The sequence below is a fragment of the Spermophilus citellus genome (assembly GCF_964194105.1).
Source record: "Spermophilus citellus genome assembly, chromosome: 2".
Classification (NCBI taxonomy): Eukaryota; Metazoa; Chordata; class Mammalia; order Rodentia; family Sciuridae; genus Spermophilus; species Spermophilus citellus.
In genome coordinates, this window is record NC_138183.1 from 89774243 (window position 1) to 89796292 (window position 22050).

General features: G+C 38.8%; 1 protein-coding gene across 3 annotated transcripts in view; it reads left to right on the forward strand.

The window, feature by feature from the left end:
• NTRK2 (neurotrophic receptor tyrosine kinase 2) overlaps positions 1-22050 on the forward strand; it is a 367515-nt gene that overhangs the window by 202647 nt on the left and 142818 nt on the right. The window contains exon 15 of one of the 3 annotated variants that reach the window (XM_081264891.1): positions 721-764. The exons of the other annotated variants lie outside the window; for them this stretch is intronic. Coding sequence (XP_081121017.1) covers positions 721-749 — 29 coding nt within the window. The 3' untranslated portion in view covers positions 750-764. Of the gene's footprint in view, positions 1-720; positions 765-22050 lie in introns of those variants that run through there. 3 annotated transcript variants of the gene reach the window in all.

The following is a 22050-nucleotide window of genomic DNA, read 5'->3' on the forward strand; positions in this document are numbered from 1 at the left end:
TATTAGGAACTAGAGATTTAGTCATTAATGATGGCTTATTCTCTGTCCTCAGGGAATGTCACTGTAGAGGTCCAGTAGTTATATCATGGTATAATCACAATATATCGTGTGACAGGCACTAAGACAGGCCAGGTTTGAGAAACTCGATTACTTATAGGGACCTAGCAGGTTAATGTGAGAATGAGGTTGGTTAGAAACAGTGGAATAGTGGAGGCTGTGTGGAGCCCAGGCCTAAGAGTATCAAATACTCCATTTTCCCCATAGAGAGCAGGTGTTTATTGTTTTATTTAAATGGTTGAAGGTTTAAAACTGCAGGTGGGATAATATGAATACATCAGTGTGAGTCAGGTTTGGTCAATTTTTCACTACCTTTTGTGATTCTTAAAGATCAGTAATATAAACATCATTTAGAGATGGTGTTCAGAAGTGGCTTGTTCAAAGTAATACAGCCTCAATACTTGCATAGCTTTGCATTACAAACAAAATAATAAGCAAGCAAAATACATGATCAAACCGGACTTCTTTAAATGATGCATAAGATTAATGAAAGATGATGATAAATTATATCCCCGAAGTACTTTTACAACAACTATTCTGGAGTTATGTGACAGTTTTCATTTACCAAGTCCAGAGATGATTTGCAGGATTTTAGAGCAATCTGAACAGGGATGAATTGCTCCCGAGCACTTTCCAATAGCAAGTCTGTCTACTTTATTGCAGGGCCCAGAGGTTCCCCCAAGACCGCCTGATAATAATTTGGTATTTGGAGGCTCCTGTGTCACTGCAGGAACTAAAGGAGGCTAAATCCATGCCTGATGGAGGAGAAGAGTTCTATGGTTATCTGCAAATTCTGGCCAGACAACATCTTGACGTCACTCCTTAGCTTCCATAATCTAGCCAAGCAAGAAGTTATCTTCCCAAGACAAAGCAATGGGCTCTAATGACTAACCCCTCAAAGTGCTATGCCACTTTAACTATAGACCCATCTCCTCGATCAATCAGGATGGCAAGATGGAGCTGATGAGCTCAGCAACATCAAGTCTGGAATTGGTCTTTAATTCACCTAGTCTGTTTAGACATGTCTGAAAACCTCATCGTCTTACAGAATGGGGTGGTTTCCCAGTAGGATACACAAAGTTGGCTAAAAGGCAGCTGTGTGGCTATCCTCTCCTTGACTACTGAGAAAGTTTTTGACAGGGTGCCATGGAAACATACCTTCTGAGTGGGGAAAACAAACAAACAAACAAACAAATGAATAACCAGCAAAACCCCCCAAATTGTCAATCTTGGGTTGACTCTTGTAGGGTGGGAATGCATTATATGCATAGATTTACTGTCATTCCTAAAAATGTGTCTTTCCTAGAGCAGCCTTGTAAATTAGCTAGGGTCCTAGGCCTTGGGCCTCAATTCAATTAGAGTTGTGTCTAACTGTGTATGTGTATGTGTTTGTCCTTGAAGAGCATGCCCTCTATACATACCTAGGGTGAGTAACTCCCTGTGGCAGATGCATATGAAGACATTTTACATCTTCCCACTTTGATTATATCTCCGATGAAATAGATAAAATTTATTGATTTCCTCCAGAGTGTGCCATGCTTCTCCAGGCATTGTGTGTGTGTGTGTGTGTGTGTGTGTGTGTGTGTTCCCACTGGTTATCTGCTTATTAGGCAGTCATGTAGATAAGCACAGATTCACAGACCAGCTAGGACTAAGGAAATAAGATGTTATAAAGAGAGGGAGTGTTTGAATAGTAGTTGAAAATATCACACAGAGTTCCCATCCTGCTCCTCTTAACTGCCACGTCCACTTGGTCATTGTGTTACCAACAAAGGGAGGGAACGAAGGTGATATTTTTCACAGAGCTGCAGAGGTTTTGAACATATTTGCAACATCACTTTGAGTACACATGAGCAAAAATTCTGAATTATATCCAGGACCCCAGGAGCTCATTTGATCAAAGAATGAGGGCCCTGAGAGTTACCCAGGGTTATCTTCAAACTTCAGTGTAATCATATGACTGTGGTGCATTTTGGTGGCCAGGGATAGGATTCAAAAACAGGTAGAAACAATTGCTTTAGCACTTTCTCCTGTCCCTTGCCTCTTAATTTTGTCTTTCAAAATATATTTTCTTCTAAGCATTTAATTGGCCAAATAATAGCTGCTTTGGGAACTGTTTGTATGCCTTTGAAGGCCATGGCCTGCACTTTAAAAATAAGCTAAGCCTATTCTGCCCAGCATGAGCATTGGGGCAGAGAGAATGCAGTTATTTTAGGATCCTTAGAAACTGCTTCGTTTATGGCACACTGGGTTGACAACTTGTCCCGTGGGGGCTGTCATGGCACATTGCTGGCATTCTGCAGGTCCCAGTACAATTCTTTCTCCCTCTCGGTGCCATAGTCCCCCATCGCTAGCTACAGCAATTTGATATTATATTCCCTTTCAACTCCAAAGGAGATGGTAAGAGGCTATCAAATAATGCTTAAAAAAGCAACTTGCATTCCCTGGAAGAAAGGAAATGAATACATGCTGCATAATTACATTTAAAATGTAAGCTATGTTATAAACTCCACTGAGATGAAGATTGCTAGCAAACCGGTTTCAAGCACATTCACAACTAAGTAAAATCATGTTATTAGCATTTGACCACCAGATGATATTATTTGTTATCAAAAAAAGAAATAGCACCCAATTGCAGATACATAGATCTCCTGGAGAAAACACTTCAATCCTAAACTTAATGGTTGAAAAAGAAAATATTACTATGGATCTAGATTGGGGAGACACCCATAGTGTTATTCTGGAATACCATTGCTCAACCAAGATGGAATTGTGTATCCTGCACACATCAGCCATTTCAGTTCAATTTTACCAAATCATCAGTGATGTTTTGGAAGTATCCCAGCAGATGAAATATCCTAATACATTTGTTTTGGGTGCTTCCCAAAGCCCAGCCCAACTGGAGTGTGTGTACCAGCAGGATGAATCTAATCAAGCTGCACCCCATTTTGGTTTTAGGTTGGTCACTCTTGCATGTGCCAGCAGATTGTGAACCAGGACCAGCTCAGCATATACAAATGTAGAGAAACTGCTTGTGTTGCTAAGAAGCTCCTGTTATCCAAATGTTTTGAACAGTTGAGCACTCCCTATTGTTAAATAGAGAGGGCATGATTGAAGATTTTTTGGATGTGATGCTCAACCCTTCATGGCAGCTATTAGGTGGGGTTCTTCCCTGTAAAGTGCAGATTTCCTGTGTTTACTGATTCTGCCACCCCAAGAGGATAACCCACCATAGTTGAGCTTCTGCATTCTGCCGACTCTCTTTCCTAAAATGCAGTAATGCTACTCAATAGTGGTTTCTTATTTATTTGTTTTGGTTCTCTTTCCTTGATCATTGTTCCTACTCTGGAAAGGCAGGTAAGATGAATTTGCAATGTGCCATAGGCAGAAAAGAATTGAGGAGATAAACTACTTCATTGTGCAACCTGGTTAGCATGTATACAAAGATGGTTTTGCCCCTTTGGCTCTCTCAGTGGGAGTGAGAGCTGCATTCTAAGACAGTGACTCAAGGGGAAGTTGAATCAGTTTTGACTTCTGTTGGGGGCTGCTTCCTATCACTGAAGGAATACTGTGTGTTTCAGCTAGAGGTGAATACTTGGCTTTTCCATGCAGAGAGAAATTATGAGACTTGTGGCCAAGAAGAAAAAGGGAGTAAAAATATAAGAGTGACTGCACATCCTGGTTTTCCCAGGACCGAGGCAATTCCTCCAGTGTGAAAATTCGATTTTAAAACCAGTCAAACTACAATGCGTTGATTACCCTTGTTTGTGCAGGCCTGAAGATTTTTACTAATAAGATAGAATTAAGTCTTGATCATCCAGAACACTTTCAGGTGCCCTAAAATTAGATACTTAAAAATAAGAATAAATATTATGAGTTAGAGTAGAAAACTTGGATGATGTAAAAAACAAAATGATATAAAATCACCTGTAATCCCAATAATTAGAGATAATTGCAGATGTCATTTGGATATAAAGCTCTCTAGTTTTATGAATGTTCTATTATTATCTTCTAATAGGAAGTGGAACTGTATGTGTCCTTACCATTATTTATGCTGGGCTTTGTTCATATTTTTGCCTTTGATGGATTGTACTAGAAACTCCATAGGAAGCATGCTGGATATGTTACATTCAGTTCACATGTCGTATTTGCTTTGTGTTGTGAGCTGGGAAGTCTCAGGAAATGTGAGGTCCTCCTTGTTCTGATGAGGCAGGCTAACAGCTCTTATTTAGGGTCAACATCGTAGATTACTCCAAATGCAGACTGTGGCTCTACTGCAGCCACTGATCACTTTTGTTTCCCAGTTCGTCATTCTGGCTATCTAGTTCCTTTCAGGGGACTCAGCCTGTTGGAGCTTAAAGGGCCAGGTTGGTTACATCTGATGTTTCCCAATATAAGAGACACCTTTTCTTCCACTGGGGATCCCCAGACTGGGAAAAGACCTCTGATAACCTAGGGTTCACCTTTGGTCCTTCAGCCTTGCATAAACTTGATGAAGTTAGCTGCTCAGAGGTCCCCAGATTTTTCATCATAAAAGACTTCCTCTTTTGCAGTTTCAGGCATCTGATCCTAGTGTAGGGTTCTGGCAAGGGGACCTCTATTAATAACATGGCATTCAATAGTATGTCCATGTTGGTATTTTGCAGAGTAATATTAGGTTTGACAGATTACAAAAATGAGTTCAGAACGAATAGATTCCTTTGATTTGTAAGAGATTAAATTTGTATGATTCTGAACCAAAGGTAGGGAAGAATTCTATAAAGAAATCAATGATCTAAGCCTAGTTTCTGTGTTATTCTTATTGGTTACTATATGTGGTCAATGATTCTTCTCAGTTACTGTTTGTGGGTAGATGTCAACATTCTTGTTATCCTGTTGCTTTTATTTAGCACATTTATTTAACCATGCCATTGACCTTTGGGTGCATTAAAGTGGAGCCCAAGCTCATTATTAGATAATGATGGCATTTAGACTGAGTGCCATATTCCTAATGTTCCAATAAAGTGGTTGATACAGAGAGGACAGGATAAAGCCTTACACTATGTAATTATATCAAAATAGCTAGTCTCCACTTCAGGGAATGTCTTTATTAGAGGAGATTACATACTATGTCTGCTTGTAAAATAACCAGAGATGGCATCACTGAGCAGCCAGTTGAATTGCTTTTCTACAGGAATGATGGATTTTCAGATCCTTTTATAATTTCATGCCCAACACTTACCTCCGCCCAACCCATCAGTCCAAAATAATTTACTTCTGCAAGTAACTTGGCCTTCAGTCAATTGCCAAGGAATAGAGGGACTCTCATTGCCTCTATACCCAGGAGCAGAACTCATTCTTACCTTCTATCAGTAGAGTATCCTGGTCAGCTGATCTAATGGGTCTCATGTTTTCTCTATCCTGGGTTTACTTCCGTGAATATAAATTTCTTTGCCCATCTTGTTCTCCTATCCTCCCTACTTTTCCCTGTGGCTTAGGATTCAGGAACTATCATGTTAATGATCACATTTCTTCCTAGTTCCTAATTCCATTAATGCCATTTCCTGATAGCCACAGGAAAAAACCCATGAATACATATAGTTGAGCCTTAGTTATAGAGGGCTGTTTCTTTGTTTCCCTAGGTCTGTTAGAGGATATACTTTTAGGGTGTTTCTATTTCTTTAAAGAGTCTTTGAGTGGATAATAAAATTCCTCTTTTTATGTGTAAGGTTTTTGGTTCCTTGGAGTCTTATGTTGACCTTCATCAAGAGATACTTGTTTTGAAAGAGGAAATGCTTGTATTATTAAAAAGACATTGGTTATGATTAGCTGAGCCTTGGATTTCTGAACTCCTGAACTTTGAGTAGGAAGACAATGGACACACAGCAAAGGGAATAAGATCATCACTCATTTCCTGAATCATGCTTCTCTTGAATCATGCATATTTTCCTATTTCTTATACATCATACACCAAGTTTTTAATTAAAGTGGTTATTAGCTAGATTCATGTCTAATAGTTGATACATTGGGATTGTCCTTGGTGTTATCATCCCAGGGTGTGCTTTTTTGTTCTCTTTGGGAAGATCTATGTTATTGAGAACCTCTGTGCCTCCTTTGGCCCCAATGTGAGGAAGAACACAGGTGTGTGAGGAGGAGGCTGCTTTATTGAGGGATTAATTCAGATGGTCCCCTTGGTTTCTGTCCACTTAGAGAGAAAGGATTGTGGGTGGTTGGGCATGGATTTATGTTCGTCAAGGAGACCATTCTACTAATGGGCTCCAGATCTGGGTGTTACTGTGATCATCTCTGAGACCCTGCTCCCTCCCCTGGGCTGCCCTTGCTGCCATCTGGGCTGGAATCAGCCCTCTGGGACTGTACCAACTTCTGCTGGAAGGGATAGGGAAGGGGGCACTGTTGATACTGAATGTTTTTTTTTTTTAACCTTTATGTCCCTCTCTCACATTTGATACAAGAGAGTGGAGCCCAACGTTGTATTCTCCACGTTGTATTCTCCCATTATGCTCAGAAACTCCAGAGCTGGTCCACATGTGTGTAAGAGTGATCAATGGAACTATGAACTCACTGTCTTATAGATATGTTGTTGCAATTGAGATTTGTTGTTCTGGAATTTGTACTGTAGTTGATCATTCAGAGCTAAACACATATACCAATAAAGACAAGAATGTCAGATCCATTTGTGGTCTCTGTCGCCTGGTTTTGTCATTTTCTAATTACTCTTTCCTAGATCTAAGAACATAATTCAAATTGAGATTCCTGAAAGCACCCAAAGCATCCCCAAGAAGTTACTTCCATTGGTTGCTGAGTTGCTCCTACACAGTCACTCTAGGTTTCTCACAGCGCACCCCCGCTTCCTGTAGGTAGGACCACAGGCTAAAATCACTCGGAGCACAGAATTTAAAGGGGGTACCAAACAATTTCAACATCAAGATCAATAACATTCTCGTTCAATATTTTAAAAGATAAAATATGAATGTGAGAATTACCTATGATGAAAATATCAGAACATTATAAATAAAGACAACATCATCTCAATAGGGCTAGAAAGGTAAGTGAGATGAGTCCTGGAAGTTCTTTCCTTAAAATTCTGATATTTTTTATCATGGATATTTGCATTTATTTATATATTTTTTTAAAATATTAAGCTATTATTTAGACTCAACCACTGAATTTTGGGGTATTTCCTTAAATTTTGTGCAGAAAGAAAAATTCACTTCCTCTACCTTAGCTGGGTCTAGACTCAGAAATCCTTCTGGCCCAGATCTTGTATAAACCCCTGGCTTTTGCAAAGCTCAGTTTTGTATACATGAACAGCTGAGCTGATTATCTGTCAGTCTTCTCTCCCTTCCTGTGTTCCTGGCCTAATTGTTCTTCCTCAACTCCCTCCTCATCTGCCCCTGCAAATGCATTCCTTGTCTCCTGTTTGCTCAGCCAGTCTCAGCATCTCCAGAGTTAACCATCCTGTGCTGTCTACAGTCGTCATCTTCTCTCTGCATGTTTTTTAAAAAATGTGACTCTCCAGAGTGAGGAAATAAACATGGCTTTGTGGCTGGGTTGGGGGTAGATTCTTTTGAAAAGAATATGGGGGTTAGGGGAGCCTCTAAGTAAATTTGAGAAACAACCATTTGAGAAATAATTTAAGGGGAAAATAGTGTATAAAATATTTTTAAATTAGTTAAATTCTTAAAAAAAGACTTGCTAGATATGGCTTCATTTCCCCACATTTGGAAGTGTAGTGTTACATTTGCTAACTTAGAGATGCAACAATTGAGATTTAAAATATTCTGTTTTCACTCAGCCTAGTTCTTAATGCCATGAGTCCCTTTTGTAATGTCTGCATTCACTATTTTTAAGCAACTTGTGTGCAATGTCTTTTATATGCCAGATCACATGGATTATATTTTCACATTTAAAAAGTCCTTATCAATGTTGCAGCACAGATATTATTTATCTGTTCCCAGAGGAGAAAACCGAGGCCCAAAAAGATTAGCATGACAGTGAACAAATTCAAATTATACTCCTAACACATGGCTAAGTTTCTATTTCAGGTCCCCTGGAAATCAGGGCTCTTTCTAGCCTAGTGCTGCTGCACATCTTGTACAAAATTAATATCTAGCAATTTTCTAACCCTTCAAGAGGAATTGTAGTGTTGGTATTACGTTTCTCCTGTAGGTTTATGGAGGTATGCTAGAGGGTAGTCATCCTCAGATGTGAAGGCTGGGGATTGCCAGCCTGGGTAATGAACTTAACACTGGGGAAGACAAGACAGTCAGCAAGCCTCAGGACCCCTGTGGTGCAATGGTTGACACAGATTCACTAGGGTGGCAGTGATGTTTTTCCCTCTTTATCAAAGCACTAAATCATCATAAATAATAAACCCTTGTTTCATTTCTTGTTAACTAAAATAATATAAAATCCTCCTTCCTTTTTACTGCCAAAAAAAATGTTTTCCCTTTTTTTTCTTGGTTTTATTTCTGAAAAAAATTCCTAGAAAAAAACATCCTATACTATAGACCTTGGACTCAATTTTATTGAGTGACTTCACTCCTCTGAGATTAGCATCTCAGATTTCCTAGGTGAACTTGATATCTGTCTTTCTATGACAGAGTTCAGAGAGAGCCAAGTGTTTTCAGAAACATGTTGGAGTGCACAGGTTTACTGAGTTTTCCTAGGCAATCTGTGAGGGTTGAAGATCCACAGCACCTGTCCTGCTTATCCTATTCCAGACAGATGGCTAATAATGCCTTCTCACCATCTTTCTATAGGGAACCAATATTGTTACCAATCTTGTAAGTATCTCAGAGGACAGACAACTTCTCTTGATTACTCTCTATACCTCATTCTTCCATTTTCTTTGGAAAGGTTCATATTTCCAAACTGTGTCATTGAAAGGGGTCAAAATTTTTGTAGATCTTTAGTGAGTCTGTTAAAAATAAACATGAATTGACACTTCCTAGAAGCTTTGTAAAGTCAGGGAATATCAAGGAGCTGATGTTTTTGACATGGTGACATGCACATATGCTTACACAGATTTGTCTGTGTGACCAATGCCTCGTATTATTAGTATTTGGATAGAGTAACATGTGTTCTCCAAAAATGTCAAATGACAAGTCTTTATTGGGCTTGGGAAGTTCATTTAAGTTAGGATGGGGAGTTTATCCAAAATGAATAATTCTTTTCTCACCCTATGTCTATTCTCTTAATGATCTTGATAACTTAAAAGAACCAGAGTTTGGGATCTGAATTATTCAATTGCAGTTCAAAGTCCATGGAGACAAATAAGAGCACAATCAAGATACTATTTAGTAGACATTTCCAAGCTGCCATACACCTCTGTGCATGTATCAGCACCAAGCTGCAGAGCTTGGGCAGCTGTTTGGGGTCGTGGAGGTGCAGTCGGAGAGCAGCTTGGAGAGACTAATTAGAATGAGACTTCAGAGAGAAGGGACTGAAATATTTCCAAAGAGAATTGGATGAGTACTTTGCTTCCCCTGGGGCAGAGGCTGTGTGTGTTTTTCCATGTATCTAGATACATTTGCCAGTATGGAAATTTTCCCATTGAGATGAAATAAAACACATCTCTGACTAATAAGATTCTCTGGGACCTTTAACAATGAAACTGCAGGATGGGGAGGAGGCAGAAGGGATGGGAATGAAAGTTCAGATTAGGCTCAGCGTATATAGTCATATGTCTCTGTCAGATGATGAATGTGTAATCAGGAAGTCACGTCTTACCGGGAATTCAGTAGCAGTAGTCACTGAGTGATATTGAAAATTGCAGATGGAAATAATTACTTATTGACAATTTTGTAATTTCTTAATCATGGACAGTCAATGAGCAAACAAGTGTTTTGGCATCATCAGCTCTTAGAAAGGTGCCTAGAATATTGTAGGTGCATAATAAATAGGTGGCGAACAACTAAAGAAACAAGTCAGTGGATGATTTTATCTACTGCATGTCATCTTACTGTAGCTTTGGGGGTGGGAATACATTTCTACATCAATGAACTCCAGGTGTGGCTAACAAGTTCAATTTGCCTATGACTCTTAGAGGAACAGAAGGTAGCCCATCTTTCTATTCCAATTGCATATCACCTCCCCAAAGGCCATATCTGTTCTCTTTAATTTGAAGCTAGTTTTTCCATTCTAGTCCAGTTTCCATGTCATTTATATTTTGAAAATTCTCCTGTATGGTTTTGTAAATTGCATTTTAGGTTTGACAGTGCTTTATATTTTGGTTTTTGAGAAAATAATCTCTCAGAGCCCTCATGTTGAAGTTTCATGGGTGACTTTTATTTATTTATTTATTTATTTATTTTTTGGAGAAGGATTAGCAACAAGAACAACATAGACGATTCTAGAAGAAATCCAAAAAGAATAAGAACATGAATACAAAAGCAGAGAAATTTTGGAAAAACTAGAACAGAGTATAGCATCAGAGACCTGAAAGCAGTGGTCTCTGGGAGGATCTGAAGCTCAAAGTTCAAGAAAAGGGATACTTGGGAAGATGTTTGAGGAGCTTGTTATCAAAAAGAAACTCAGAAGTTTCCAGATAAAGAGCAAGGAGTTTAGGGATTAACTCCCTCAGGTGTATCATATGGCTTCTTTCTGGGGACTGATGATAATTTTGAAAGAATCAAGGCCTAGACTCCAAAAATACGTGTTCATTGAATTAGCATTAAAAAAAAAAACTTAGCCAGGAAGCTAGGAAATTGTTTCCTGAGGGTCAGCACCAATGCTTAATTATATAACTAACACAATAATAATAACAACAAATATTTATTATTAGTATAGGCTAGCCACTGTACAGTGCATTTTTATATATGTATATAGATCTCATTTAACTTCTACAATAGCCCTATTTAATCAGTCTTACTTGTGGCTTTAATCACACAGAAGAATAAATAAAGCACAGAAAGTTTAAGCAACTTGCCCAAGAACATGTAGCTAATAGGCAGAAGGACTATGATTTGAACCTGGAAGTCTGACTTCAGAGCCCATTCTCTAATGCACATTCTAAACTAGTGCCCATCTCTCTTTATCTAGCCATCCAGCCAGCCTTCTTTCATGCTTACTCCAACACACAACACTGACCCACAGTGAATCTGAGGCAATTTACATTGAAAATTTAGGTAACTTAGCCAATGAAATGATGTTATCTGCAATTTTTTTGTTTGTTTTGCTCATAATTTAAATCCTAAAATTTCTTCCCATACTATATGATCTGTTTACTCTAAACAGTGGTTAACAACATGGTAGAAAATGATCCCAAATGGTAAAGGCCAGTGTCTCAGGCTCTCATTTTTAATGGAGGGCCAACCAATGGCAGCTCTATAGCTTTGGAAGGTGATGGTAGAAAGTTGCCTTGAGGCGTTTTGTTTGTGGCTATGCCCAGCTTATTGCTTCTTGAATACCCATCAAATCTTGGAACAGCATCCTAAGAGTAGACCTGTGTCTTCTTACCCTTAATCTTGCATCTTCTAGATAGACAATCTGCTAATGACAGAAATCAGCAAGGTTAAGTTTTTGGACTTGTGTCCCTCATTGTGGGGTACCTATTGTTCTTTTGTGTGTTTGTATATGTTTGCTTGTGTATGTAATAATAACTAGAGATTCTTTCTAAGAGTCAAATCCCCAAATCTCAACCAATATATATTAAATTCATGAGTGCCTAATGGTGAGGCCAGAGAACCTGCATTGCTATAAATTTCCCCATAATTCAGATGCATGTTAGAATTTGGAGATGACTGCTCCAGGCAACACCCACTGGGGGAGGTATCCTTCTGGAAGGACCATCAAGCTGGGTGAGATGAGGAGGCAAGCTCCCTGGAATAAGCTTGTACTTCAGTTGCTGTTGAGATTTTCCTGACCCTCCTTTTGTGCTGATGTCTGGCTATTGTCTTTGGTCTTCATTTAACTCTTACAGGTTTATAAACATGCAAATAGGTCACTCATGATGCATAGGAATTGTGATCTGAAGAATAGCACAGGGAAGGCATTTAAGAGAGAGTCTTGTGACAAGTGTAATATCTCCATGAGGAATTAGCTGTCATTTCTAAATAGTCAATCTGGGAAAGAACTTTGGTAACTTGATCCATTTATAGGTTCAGAATTCTGTGTGTTAGGTCAATATATAGCAGTTGAGATGAATATCCACTTATTTATATTTTTATTAACATTTCATTAAGTTACTAAAACACAAAACTCCTAAACCCTTCTGTTTGAAGAGAAAAAGACCTGGTAAGAATCTGGGAAATTTTGTAAAGCACATAATCAACAATAGGCAGAAATGCCCAAACTGGATCAGGTTAGGCTTAATGCCTCATCCAATTATAAATCAAAATGGTTAGAAATTACAGTTCCATCAAAAGTTTACTCAAAAAAAGTCAAGTTCACTAAAGCAAATGATTTTCCTCAAGAAAATATGCTATCATATAACACAAAGTTATTAGAAATGTTAATTATTGTATGGCTTAGATTTCATAGTATAAGAAATTATTGGGATATTATTTAATCCCTCCCAGTAAATTCTTAAGTTTCTTTCAGAACTTCATCTTATATGATTTGATCTCTGCAAAATAATATAAGAGGAAATAATGGGACTTACAGAGAGAAATGATTGAATCATCATGTTCCAATAAAAAGTGTTCAAATTACATTTCACCACATAATGAATTCTGCTTCAACTTACTTTGACATAAATAAGATAGGGTAAGAGAAACCAGAAGTAAATCAAATAAATTAATAAAATTATCAGAGCTGCTTCAATTTTGTCCCCAGACAGTGTCTGCTTATTTGTATAACAAAACCTGCTCTTATAAATTAAAACCCTAGCATGTCACTCTGTAGAAAGAGGAAAATTTAAGGAAGAGCTACAAAATTCCTAGACTTGATTAAGGTGGCTTCTAATTTCACAAACACCAATAGTCCTTTTGAAAACTGAAAAGGTAAAACTTGAAACCCACAAGAGTGAGCTCCAACTTTCAACTAGAAATTTTTAAATCCAGTATTGGAGATACAGACAAGCATGCAATACTGATGATTAGCTGCTCTTCATATTTTCCTAATTATACACATTTACTGAACACGAGGAGATTTTTGCATTTTGTCTAGACGAGGGCTCTGTCTCCATCGGCATAATATATCATGGCATTTTGTGAATCTTGTGCAAAATTGAATTTGCATCTCTGTTGCCACTTGTAGAGTTCATTAACTTGCAATACAACCACTGGGAAAAATGTGATTTTCAGTGTTTAATAAAAACCGTGGCCTTCTCATAATGCTTATGATGCTTAAGCAATTTCTTAGGCACTATTTATCATAGACACTGAACTCCAATTAGACTTTGTGTAGTGCCAGTAAGGGCGATTTTAGATATTTTCTTTATTTAATATCTGTCAGTGCAATCAGGGTATTTTGCAGCCACACTATTATTTGTGTTTCTCAGAATCCACATTTTTTCTGAAAATATTAAACGTAAAAGATAAAGTCACTAAACAAAATGTAGAATATGTAATATGTGAACCAAATGTGCTCAAGGGGCAGAGAAACCAATGGAAAAGTCTGTCTCTTTGCTTACTCTTTGCTAGGACTGTAGGAAGATGCAGTGTTTTCTGGACTACCTGGTACTATATAACTCTCTGGGTAGAGATGATCACTGAAGCCCTTCCAAGCTACTCGGTTCTGCAATCTGTGATCTAGGTGTATAGAAATTATTTGGCATGGCTTTATTAATTAGAAATTTGAAAAACCAAATACCTATTTTCTGATGATCCTTCAAAAATAGGATTCAAATGAGAAATCACCAAAAGAACTGAGTGCTAAATCACGAGGTCAAGACCTTGAAACATGATCTCCGGCTATTGAAAAATGGCTATAATCTACACGTGGTTTCAGCAGCCTTCGATCTTTATATTAAAGACACAATTTAAATGTGAACCACATCTGGTGTTTGAGCTGTGATAAATTGAGTACATGTAAAACAAACTTGAAGTAGGATAACTGTTTTGCTTTTAATAAACCTAAGAAGTATCCTGTAAAGCACATGGGGAATTCTTAAAACCTGAAATAATAAATGTACTTAGTTTGGACAATTTTGGAAAAGAAGGAGACAAGCAGAAACTGTTTCCTATGAGATATATTGAAATCCAGTGTTCAAAAATGGTTTCCCTATCTTAGGCTTAAAGAACTCAGTGCTTCATTCACCAAGTTTTCTCTGACTAGTGAGTTAGAAGAAAGCAGAGAACTTCAGATCCTAGAGAACAACTGTAGACAGAAAATGGGATTTCAGCTCATTAGGTCAACTGCATATTTTCATAAATAAATGTGACTGTGATGAAAAATTTGATGAGGACTCAACTAAGCAGTTATTTCCATACAGAAAAATTACCTTAGAGCTAAAGCGATGATTATAATACTTCATGAAATTAAACTTGTATTTCTGCACTTTGCTTTGAAGACAAAATTTCAGTTTGGACTATGAACCCATGGGAAATTGCTTCCAAAGCTCATGAGCTGTTGGTCATCCACCTCCTGAATGCCCCAAATTTTTGTTTCTTTCTTATTTATTCATTTTAGATGCACATGAATTTTTTAATATATTTGTTGACCGTTCATATTTCTTCTGTGACGTTCCCCTTTACCCATTTATTGATTGAATGCCCAACACTTGATGGTTTGGAGAAATGCGGTTGCTGCCTGAGCACTCCCAAGGCTTGGTTGTTAAAGTCCCTCCAGAAATTAGTACCTCAATCTGAGGCCACTGCCACTCTCTGGAGCCTCCACTTCGACCTGGCACCTGGAACAGCTTCAGACAGCCTTTCCCTTCGCACCATGTGCACATGCTGTTTTTCTGTTCTGTCACTGCACAGCAGTGTCTGAGGCCTGTCACTAGAGTCTGTAGGACAAAAGCCTTTTCTTGGAAAAATCAAATGACCAGACCCTTGTCATTCTTTTTACTCCACCTTCTCCTCTTACCTTTCTCTCAATGTTTTCTTCTTGGCTTGACCTCTCAGCAGCTTAAAATTGGTTCTCACTTCTAGATTTCGCTTAGCTTGTGTTTTCTGGACTGCGGTGTACTTTTCACCGGGGAAGATGAAAAGGAGACGAGGGAGCCAGGAAGCAGATGTCTCTTGGGTGGTGTGTGTCTCTGAGTTGGAATTTGAAATGTCTATATGAAAGGAACAGTGAATGGGTGTGATTAGGCTGATGAAGGAGTGAACCCTGGTAAGCAATTTTTTTGACTGGCTTAATGAAAAGCATTAGCTATCAGTTTCTGCCGAAACTCGCTGAGGGTAAAACAAGTGTGGGGTTGGAACAAAAGATAAGATTCAGCGTGGGCTTGGACTCTGTTCCCAAGAATAAGTTTTGCTTGGGCGGAAGATATGTGGTTCATCCAAAAAAGACAAAAAAATCAATGACTTGAGGCACTTTCTCATGCATTTTATTTCAGGAGAATTTATAATATTTCAGGAAATTTAAGCGGTTCTTGCAAAAGCTCAAACTGGCATTTTGTAACCAAGTGTAGGTATATTGCTCCTTTTCTTCTTATCCCCTCAAGCCAGGCACTTTATATAGGTCAGTTTACAGGGTCAAAGAATTTTTAGGGTTGACCTAAGGTTATCTCCCATCAGCCTATATCCTCCCCTGGAGTGAACCTGGCCTTGAGACCTGCTCACCTCTAAGTGACTAGCAAGGAATTAAGGAGCCCCTGCAGAAGTTTCATGCCTTCCAAGGAATTAAAAAATGATACTTTAACATCATTTATAACAGCTAGTTAAGGCCTAGGAGCCAAGTGATGTGAGTTTCAAGAAGAAAATGATTTGACATCCAAGCACATTTTAGGCAGCTTTACTGGAGTTTGATTGTGTGCTATAGTGTATTCTTCATGCAGCAAGACCAAATGTAGCAATGGTTAAGTTCAAGTCCAGAGAGTGGCCCAAGATGCTGTTTCCTTTTCTGACCATCATTGTCTCCAGGGACTTTATCTGTTAGCCATCTGGGACAAAGCACCTGAGATAATCAACCTAAAAAGAGAAACAAATTATTTTGGCTGGCTCATGGTTTCAGGAGTTCATGGCCACTTGGGTTCATGGCCACTTGGCCCCATTGCTTTTGGGCCAGTGGTGAGGTAGTACATCATAGCAGAAGCATGTGGCAGAGGAAAATGCTCACATTAGAGAAGCCAAGAAACAAAGACAAAGAGGAAGGGGCTTCAAGGGCCAGTTCAAGGGCACACACCCAATGACTTAATGTCCTTCCATAGGCCCCACCTCCTACAGGCTCCATCATCTCCCAACAGTGCCATCATCTGGGGACTTTCAGGACATTTAAGAGCAAAACCACACTACCATCTCCAATGGGACAGCAGCATCCATTCTCAGCTTTGCTTTGTTATATAGATTTTAACTTTTTGGCTTGGCTCTCAGTGGGGAAAAATCCCTTAAATTGAAAACTATAGAAGGGCTGGGTCAACTATTTTTCTTAAGAGAAAGATGATTGGTTAGCATTAGTTGAGGATATAAATTATTCTTCTGACATTACATAGACAAAAGGATCACGTGATTTTATTTTCTGTCCCATTTGATTAGTGGAATAATTCACTAGTGATGACTAAGAAAATGATGCCCTTAAAATATACCACTAAAACATATTAAAGCTATAACCAAATTTAAAATACGAAAATATTTGTATTTTAATAAATGTTGCAAGAAATGACAAAGCCTATTTCTTAAGGTTCAGGGCTTCTTGAAAAACCACAAAGTAGAATAAAAAACAAAACAAACTCAAATTCATTACTTTTCAGATAATTACTAATGTAGGTAAAAGTGAGTCAGGACTAACAATGCAAGAAAATCTAATTCTTGTGTTCACACATGAGAGATATGCATTGACAGAAATTACCCAATTCTGGAAAAAAATCGTTTTTTTTTTTTTGAGACTTATCCTGTGCTAAGTATTTCTATACACAATGATCTCATCAAACTTCACCTTTAGGTAGTTTATTATGGATAAGGGAAGTGACACTTGAAGAGTTTAAGTAACATATTCAGAGTCCAGGCAGAAAGTGGCAGAGATGAGTCTCAAACCTAAGTTCTACAGCCTCAAAGCCACCTGAGAACTTATGTCTGGTGCCCAGGTACCTGGCCATCAACCCTATGGGAAATCCCTAGAGGGTAAATCTCAGTTCCTTAGAGTACTCCATACACTCTGAAGTTCACTGACCCCAAACACCCACTTCAACCCAAAATAGAAGAAGGGTTGAGTGCTTATCAGTATAAATCACTGGTTGTGAAATCTGCTTTGGTTTCAATCCCTGAGAAGCATAAACTTTATCTGTTGGCTAATAGCGTATTCCTCAACTTTCTAGCAATTACTTTTTTTTTTTTTTTTGGTGATGCTGGGGATCGAACACAGGACCTCAGACATGCTAGGCAAGTACTCTCTCATTGAGCAACAGCCCTAGCCCCAGCAATGACTTTTTGAAGTATATCTTTTGAAACATTTTTAAAGGCCTTAATAAAATTCTAATATACTCTGTTGCTCTTAGCAGATCTCAAAAATATTTTTTTTTGTATTTTAAATTTGGTTATAGCTTTAATATATTATTAGTGGTATATTTTAAGGGTATAATTTTCTCAGTCATTACTAGTGTATTAGTCCATTTGATGTTGCCTATAATACAGTGCCACAGCCTGGGTGAGTTATAAAGAAAGGATGTCTATTTAGCTCACAGTTCCAGAGGTTCAAGGATTCACCAGATGGTGGTGGCCCTCTTGCCAGCAGAGAGACCCTGGGTAGCATGACATGGCAAGAAACAGAGTTTGCTCCTGTACACATATATCTGTCTTGTCTCTTCTTATAAAGCTACCAGCATGCATACTTATGACTTTAATCCTAATGACTTCCTGAAGGCCCCATCTCTAAAATGCCTTAGATTAAGTTTCCAGCTTCTAAATACTTCACAGTGGTGATTAAATTTCAGGATGAACTGGGTTTGGGGGATAAACCATATTTAAACAACAGCAACCAGGATTCAGTTTTAGGAAAAAAACTGTCATTATACAGCACCCTCATTATTGCTGGTATAGAGTCAGCAGCATCAGACCAGAACTGGGTTTAATCCTGGTCCCACAATTTTTACTCCTAAGTGGCCTTGAGAAAGTCACATTATCTCAATGGGCCTTTGTTGAGAGCCACAGCCCAAGGGGCCCCAGCAAATTTCCAAATGCCAGCAAATTTCCAGCTGCCAGCTGATGATTGGCTCACAGCAGCCCCAGCAAACTTCTAGCTGCCAGCTGATTGGCTCCTCTGCAGTGATGCTCATTGGGCTTTCAGACCACGGAGCTGCTCATTGGGGGACATTTTGGGCTCTGCCCACAGGACCCAGCCAATCGGCCTCAAGAGCAGGAGAAGTGGGGGGCTGTTGAGAGGCTTGTGGGAGGTGGTGGTAGTTGGGCTCTGAGGGAATTCCTGAAGAGCTCTTGTGGGGTGTGTGTGTGTGTGTGTGTGTGTGTGTGTGTTCGTTCTAAAAATAAAGTTCATTTCTGCTTGATAAGTGGCTCCTGAATTGTGCCCAGCCAGACTGCCCCAGGCCTTAGTTTCTACTCTGAAAGTGATATTAATAGCATGAAAATTCTAATGACTACATTTTGAGTCCAGTTAGTAAAAGTCAGCTGCTGTGTTTAGCCCTTTACCTCTATCACTGAGGTTTGAATAAAATGAGGATGACAATCCCCAACTTCTCTGAATCTTCCATCTTCATTGATTCCCAATACACATAACATACCTAGCATAATACCTGGCATATTGTGGTAAGTAGCTTCCAGTCCTGTGTTCCTGTGTCCTGCTTCTCCTTGGCCACACTAGGTCACCAATCACCCAGGACCTCTTATTCAGTAGAACATGGTGATGCTGGGCGATGGGCCCCATGGTAGTAATGCTGATCAGTGTTTGTCACTGTGACCCTTACCATCCTCATGGGACAGGTTCTGAGCCAGGCTGGGCTCATTCATTATGTTGCATTCAGATATTTAATCTGGGAGGGAGATCCTAAGGGCCGTTCTATAAGATAAACCATTTGATGAACTACTGGAGTGAGAACCTGTTTCTTGGCTTTAGCTTTAGACTGTTTGTTCTAAGTAGAGCAAATATAGACCACACCTTCCTTATTTCTTCTAGCTCTTTAGATCAGATATAGTGATGACTTGAATCGAGTCTCTTAGGTACAAGAGCAAGAATTTGAGAAAAATTTTTAAAAAGGACCTAGAGCAGAGTGTCAGATATAAATGCTATTCCTGCTTCCAAGGTGTACTCTAATGATCCCATTAGCAGTCACTTGGGTACCAGTATAGGCATGATTTAGAAATGCTTTTCCCTGGTCATCTAACAAAGGCTTATGATACAAATCTCCTATTGATCCTATAATAACTAGGAAATATACCCAAATGTGGGAGATTATCTGTTTGTGAGTTGTATTCTAAGGAACGGCTTCTCAGACATCTTCACTCAAGTATGCAGACTGTAGGCAGAGATCTAAGAATAAAATAACTCTAAGATACCTCCTTCAATTGTAAAATGTCTTTTGAAGCTGCAGATTTTATTTTAAACATATGCTTCAGATATTTAATTCTGTGTAACAAACCACCCGACAAGTTAGTGACTTAGCATCAAGAGTAATTTATTATTGCTCACAGTGCTATGGGTTGACCTGACAGTTCTCTACCCAGACAGTATTGATTTGGACACAAGGAAGGCCCATAATGGTCTCTTGCATATAGCAGGTGGTTGATGATCGTGCACTGAGAATTCAGCTGTTATGGTCAGCCAAGGCCTCAGTTATCCTGCACATGGACTTCTCCACATGGATTGAGGTGCTTCCTCATATCATGGAAGATTCAAGGGCAATAGAGCTCCATGGATTCAGATTGAGGAGATTACACAAGGCCTTAAAAACAGGGAGGCATAGTTTATGGGAGGCCACCAAAATAACAACCCATTACAACAGGAATTTTACACACAATTCCAGAATACATTGGTTATATTTTATTATAAACATATTCCCAAGTAGATAAATGAAACAAACTCTTATGGGAGTCATGGTAATATGCATTCTATGATTTTGCTTAACTCTGACACACTATCATGGATACCACCTGGGAAGTGAATTCTGTGCTTTTCTTTTCTCGGCTATCAGGTTGGATTTTGGAACACAGTAGGACTGATCTGGGAGAAAAGTAGGATCCAACTTTAATGGTTAGTCCATGTATTTATCTCAGTTAGTATGCATCTATTACTGAATTCCAAAGCCAAATATGAGGGATTTTAATTGATACTCACATCTGTTTTTTTCATCTTTTAGACCACAGAATCAAGAGTTTTAAATTAGAACCTACAAAAATATGGAAAGGACCCATTTTATTAGGATATCCACAGATGTAACTTAATTTTTTGCCACAGCCAATATATTCTATTTTTAAAAAGAATTATTTACTCCATATGTCACTAAAACTACTTTTTAAAGAGGTAAACTTAGGCCAGCATGATAACAAGGTACACACTTTTCTGTGTGAAATTCCTTCTGGCACATCCCCAGCACTAACATCATTGACTCTGAAACCTGACTTCTAAAATGTAGAATCAAATTTCTTCCTCTCACTCCACATATTTTATTAACAAAAAGTTCCAAACATACAGGAAAGTTGAAAGAATTGTTCAGTGAATTCTCACACACTCACATGAATTTTACCCCCAAACTCTCCCTATCAGTTCCCCAGTCTGTTTTTAGCATCATTTCAAATCAAGCTGAAGACAAATACAGAGTTCAATATTTATGGTTCTTTTCTTCCTTTCTTCTTTCCCTCTTTCTTTCCTTCCATCTGTCTTAGTTTTTCTTTCTTTTTCTCCTCCTTCCTTTCCTCCTTCTTTCCTCCTTTTTCTACTTTCTCCCTCTACCTCTTTCTTTGACCCATCCTTTCCTTCCTGCCTTTTCTCCTTCTCTCTCTCTCTCTCTCTCTTTTTCTCAGACATAAAAGTTACCTGCAATGAAATACACTGGCCTTAACCATGCTACTCCATGACCTTTGATAGATGCACACTTCTGTGAATCCCAAACCCCTATTAAGATCCAGAACATTTCTAGGCCTCTGTGCCTGTCCAGTCAATTCCTCCACCCACCCTCCTCCAGAAAAGGCAATCACTTTTCTGATTTTTTTTAAACTCATTTTTCCAGCTCTGGAGTTTCATATAGATGGAATCACACAGAATACACTCAGTGTGAGAACTGTGTTTCTTTAATATATTTTAACATTCTTAAACCACAGAAGTATACCTCTTAGTGTGTGCTCCTTTCCTACATCACAGGAGCAAGAACTGTTGCTCTAGAAATCAGCTCTGACTGCTCAGCAATGTAACAACTGTTGACCCTGTGTCCTTATTCAGTGTCCCCCAAGGCCTGTGACAGCTTCTCATTGACAGCATAGCTGTGGACGTGCGGGTCAGACCGTGACAGAGCCAGAGCCGGCACGCCCATGTAGACACCACAAATCTCAGACTCTGTGTTTATTAGCAGGTCTGCCTTTGTGTCTGTGAGCTGGACTCTGTATTATTGATTTTATTCTGATTGTTCCATGAGACAATGGAGGAAATAGTTGCCTCAGAGCAGCAGTGTCATCCAGAGGAAAGAATGGCATGCATTGTGGAGATAGGATAAAGATTTTTAGGCAGGCACTGTCCCTTTAGCATGAAGTTATCTCAAAGAGGTTTTCCTGAACCCACAGAGCTCTTTGGACAACAAGTAACAAGATACCCTACTTTTCAAGGTAAATATACATTCACAGAACAAAGAGGGCAACACACATGAAATGTTCCCCAGGAGGCCTCTCAAACCAAGTGTTACAAGGGGAATTCCATCACACTGTTGAATCCAGAGGACTGACCTGTGCACTGAGCATGTTCCAAGTCTTGTCATTTCAGTGTTATTCAGATAAATGAAAAATC